Genomic DNA, 4,377 nt, shown 5'->3' with positions numbered 1-4,377 from the left:
CCCGCACATTAACGCACATTTAGATCCCGCCCCACTGGCTCGTGCAACAAGTAACTACGTTCTTACGTTTCCCCTTTGCAAACAGCTAAGTAAAATATTTATAGCACAAAAAACGATAGGAGTTAACATACACTTGCATGTCTGTTTAATGTATTTAATATGACACTGCCATTTATTGACTTGAAACTTTGACCACAAATTAGCCACACACACACACACATATTATATATAGCTATATATATATATATATATGTGTGTGTGTGTGTGTTTGTGGAATCGTACGATTAATAATTGTTAATTTTCGTTCTTCTATTAAAAAAAAACGTGTATATATATATATATATATATATATATATATATATATATATATATATATATATATATATATATATATATATATTATATAATTTTTATATTCTATAGAAGAACGAAAATTAATCGCACGAGGGAAAAAAAACGTTTTACCTAAACTGTTTTTATTCATTATGCACACAAAAACTTTCAATATTTTGATTATTTAACTTTTTTGATTTGGTTTAGTTTGAACGCATTCCTGCTGCGCCCTCCATTGGTTCAAAAGGGCTATGACGTTTCCTAAATAATTATAGCTGGTTTCAGGCAGAAAAACAAGAACTGTTTACCATCCACGTTGTTTTTAACGTAACGAAGGGCGCAGCGGTTTTTACCTTTAATGTGCGAGACTTCCGGTGTTGGGCGCTTCCAGTTATTTTAACGGTGCAAAAACTGTCTGTTACGCTGCTAAATTTCATATTAAATTTATTGTCGTAGTAACCTAATCATAAACCCCCAGGTTTGTAGCGTAAATGATTATTATTCTGTTCACATTAAAGAAACGAAACTTTTGCACATTCATATGTAACTTTTTTTATTGTTTATTAATAAATTCCAAATAAAATAAAAATTAACTAAATTCTTAATGCATTTAACAGAAATAGTTTTCCATGCAGAAATACAAGGATGATAGATTTTTCTGTGGTTATTCATTATAACCCTTAAACAAAACTAAATAGGTTAATACAAGTCTGAAGCAAAGCCTGAGGCATCAGAGAAAACCACAAGATTGAGTAAAGATAGATCTCCCTTTATTATGTCCACATATATTTTACAAGCAAAAGAGCATAATAAAGGCCAATTAAATATAACACAGACACCATGACATGAGGCAAAGACTTCAAGTACAGTGGTCTACTCAGTCCAGACGAGAGCAGCAGTCTCCTGGAAGACTGTAAGTAAAAAGTAAAGATGCACTTGTTAAATCAAGTAAGGAAACACATCTCGCAGTTGCTTAGAGGTTGAACTGCATGCTGTTATACTCACCACAATCGCAGACATCTATGCTTTGTCAATGCCAAGCTCTTCAGGTGTAGGGATACCGAGCTCACTGAGGGTAGGCTGCAGCTCTTGGAGAACATAGGGGTAGATCTCTTTGTGTGGGCCAGATTTGTCCTAAAAATTAAAAATCTTGTTAAATAATACAGCTTCAAGACAATTCATGTCACCATGTTGTATTCTGCTATTATCTAGAGAGTTTTACTGACCTTGACTGCCTCGAGGATGCGGATGGCACTGGCCAAATCGTTTAGCCTCCGACAGGCCCTCAGAGCTGCCTCCAGGATCTTTGGCTCAGGTACCAAGTCATAACCGATCAAAGTGTTCATTCCTGAAGCAAAACAAAGGTGGACATGTATTTACTCTACAGTCAGTTTGAACTTATAACCGAAAACATACTTCCCTGTTCCAAAGATTTTGTCATACATTTTTGAAGAAGTGATACTAACGGTTCAAACTAAACCAGCTTTACAGGTTAGCAGACATTAAAAACAAACAGACGGGTACTGTTATTGGTGGAAACCTGTTCTGTCTAATGGTGCAAGTAATATATAAATGAATGATTTTAAATGTAAAGCGTTTAAAAGTATATGTAATAAAACAATTTATATATTTAAGTTTGTATACTGATTTTTCAGAGGTAAAAAAAAAAATTGTCAGCAGACAACAAACAAAACACTTCAGTGGAGATAATGCACTATAGCTTGCTACTGAATTCACTTTCAGAAATATAGCAATCTTAAAAAGCAACATTCAGATTCTAAATTCTCATTTTACAAGCTGAACAGTCGAATGCACAGCTGCGGATTCAATAACAAGGTCAAATTGCCTTCGTCACCCACCTTTCCTCAGCTCCCAAGCATCAATGTCTGGCTTATTGAAGTAAGTGACCCAGCGGGCATCAAACTCTTCATCTGTCTCCTGTTTGCCATGTGAATAAGAACGAGCAGCTATTGAAGCTGTGGAGACAAATACCAGAGACAATCAGAAGCAAAAATTACTCACTTTATCAGCCTTAGAAAAGGACATACAGACAATAATAACATGGTCACAGCCAAAGTACTTCCTGGAAGTACTGGAAGCATGAAAGGGCAATAAATCTAATCCAAAATCATTTCATGTTTCACTGATAGTGAAAAACACTTAATAGTGCAGTCAGTGACATTTTGCATACAGGCCTTGTTCCAGTTGGAACTTGTCCAGTGCTCTTGTTTGATGACCTATGTTTGACTGGTACATGGTGCTTTTGGAAAGTATGATTTGGGCTAATGCTTATCTATCTGCTAAAGAAGGTCAGACAAAAAAGTTCAACTGATATCTCCAAAACGAGACGTATAATTCAAAACATGCAAAGTAGACGTTTGTACGTTCATAAAGTGAAGTACAGTCTTATGACACTATATTTGCATACAAGGTGTGGGTTATCATAGAGGTCAGTGCACTGTCATTGAAAATATTCTGGCTGATAGCATTAGCTACAGCGACGCTTTATATTCACGGAAGAAGAATGTAAGCGCATTCTTCATTCAAGCAACCTTGCGCCGCACGTAGTCATTTAATGTATAACAAAACTGCGACATAATTGTTTATGTAAACCACACAGGCTGTTTGAAGAGCGGTCAAAACCCACGTATATACACAACAGACTAACGGTTTCAATGAAATGTCAATCTGACAGAAAAAAAGTGTCAATCTGAGATGCTTTCAGTTTGAGTGTAACGTTAGCGTTTCCTCCTCTCGCTGGGCCGAAGCCTCACTCTTGCGGGTCATTACAAGGACACTGATAAAATATAAGTTACAGGACTTCATAAATGACTGGGGAAACGCAACTGTCATATGGATATGCAGTTATAAAAATTTTGACTTAGATTGTGATAACTTCTGAAAGGTATAACCTTTCTCGCAAGGCACCGGTGCGGCTTTGGCTAGCTTACGTGCTAAGCTAAGTCCAAGGTGTTTCCGTTAACTCTGCCTCTTACTGTGGTTTTTCTTATTAGCGGTTTCATAATTTATGGAAATCCTGCATTTACCTGTATATTGTGGCCGTGTCCTTGTTAAACTCCGAGCACCGGAGACTGAGAGTCGAAGGGCGGCTCTGAACATGGTGCGGCTCACCGGGCTTAAGCGCAGCTGGGACTGAAGGATAGCCGACCTGCTGGCTGCTACTGCTAACCCTATGCTGCTAACACGAGACTGGCGTGTGACTGCGCATGCGCACTGACTGTGCGAGCGTGGACTGGCTGCGTGTGGTAATATATAGCGAGAGGGTTTGCTAAAGAGATTGTAAAAGAGCACGAACAACAAAATTTTAATTTCTGTACTGTATACAAATCACAGTCCTTCTCTATGAGCTGACAAAAACGTACGGCAACTGCAATATTCTGGATTCATTAAAACACAAGCAGTTCGTAATAATTTATATGGCTTTTAAATGCCATCATTAGTAGGCAACATTGGTGCAATATTACGTCACTGTTATCATATAATTACTTTGATCGAAATAGCTCAGTTTCATTACATATGCAGATTTTGCTATCGTAGCGTTGATATAATTTAACTGAAATAAAAAGGTATATCTTTCGTCTCTTATTGAAAAGTTAATGGTAAAAATATGTTGCCAAAGTGCTATAGTTTTTAGCTTCTAACATTAAATGTGAATTTCATATAAAGATAATGCTTGATACAGCAACAAGCATGTTTCCAAAATAGTTGTTCTCACCAGCAGGGGGCTGTATTACATTTCATAAAGTAAACATTGGGTTATTAGAGTTATCAAAAACTAAAACTAAACTAAGTGCTGTCAAATAATTACATTAATTTAAGTTTAAGTTTCTTAAAATAATTTAAAGTTAACTGAAATAAAATAAATAGTTTTTACCTGATGTACAAAAATAATTAGTAAAAAAAAAGAAAAAGAAAATGATGTAAAAATGTAAACATGAATGATTTTATACATTATTTATCCTTAATTATTATTTTAAAAAAACTAACAAAATTTACAAAACACAACAAAATTACAAAAAAACA

General features: G+C 35.6%; 1 protein-coding gene across 1 annotated transcript; it reads right to left on the bottom strand.

Moving 5' to 3' along the window:
• Window positions 1-1,081: 1,081 nt before the first annotated feature.
• Window positions 1,082-3,552, bottom strand: LOC113066956 (cytochrome c oxidase subunit 5A, mitochondrial-like). Its single transcript, XM_026239101.1, has 5 exons — window positions 3,381-3,552; window positions 2,193-2,309; window positions 1,560-1,681; window positions 1,339-1,467; window positions 1,082-1,244 (listed from the first exon to the last, which is right to left on the bottom strand). The coding sequence occupies exons 1-4, from the start codon at window positions 3,451-3,453 to the stop codon at window positions 1,354-1,356; spliced, it is 426 nt and encodes a 141-aa protein (XP_026094886.1). The 5' UTR covers window positions 3,454-3,552; the 3' UTR covers window positions 1,082-1,244; window positions 1,339-1,353.
• Between the last annotated feature and the right edge of the window lie 825 nt (window positions 3,553-4,377).

This window comes from Carassius auratus, chromosome 50 (assembly GCF_003368295.1).
Source record: "Carassius auratus strain Wakin chromosome 50, ASM336829v1, whole genome shotgun sequence".
Lineage (NCBI taxonomy): Eukaryota > Metazoa > Chordata > Actinopteri > Cypriniformes > Cyprinidae > Carassius > Carassius auratus.
The sequence above is the reverse complement of the archived record's forward strand: the minus strand, read 5'-3'. Positions and strand labels throughout refer to the sequence as shown.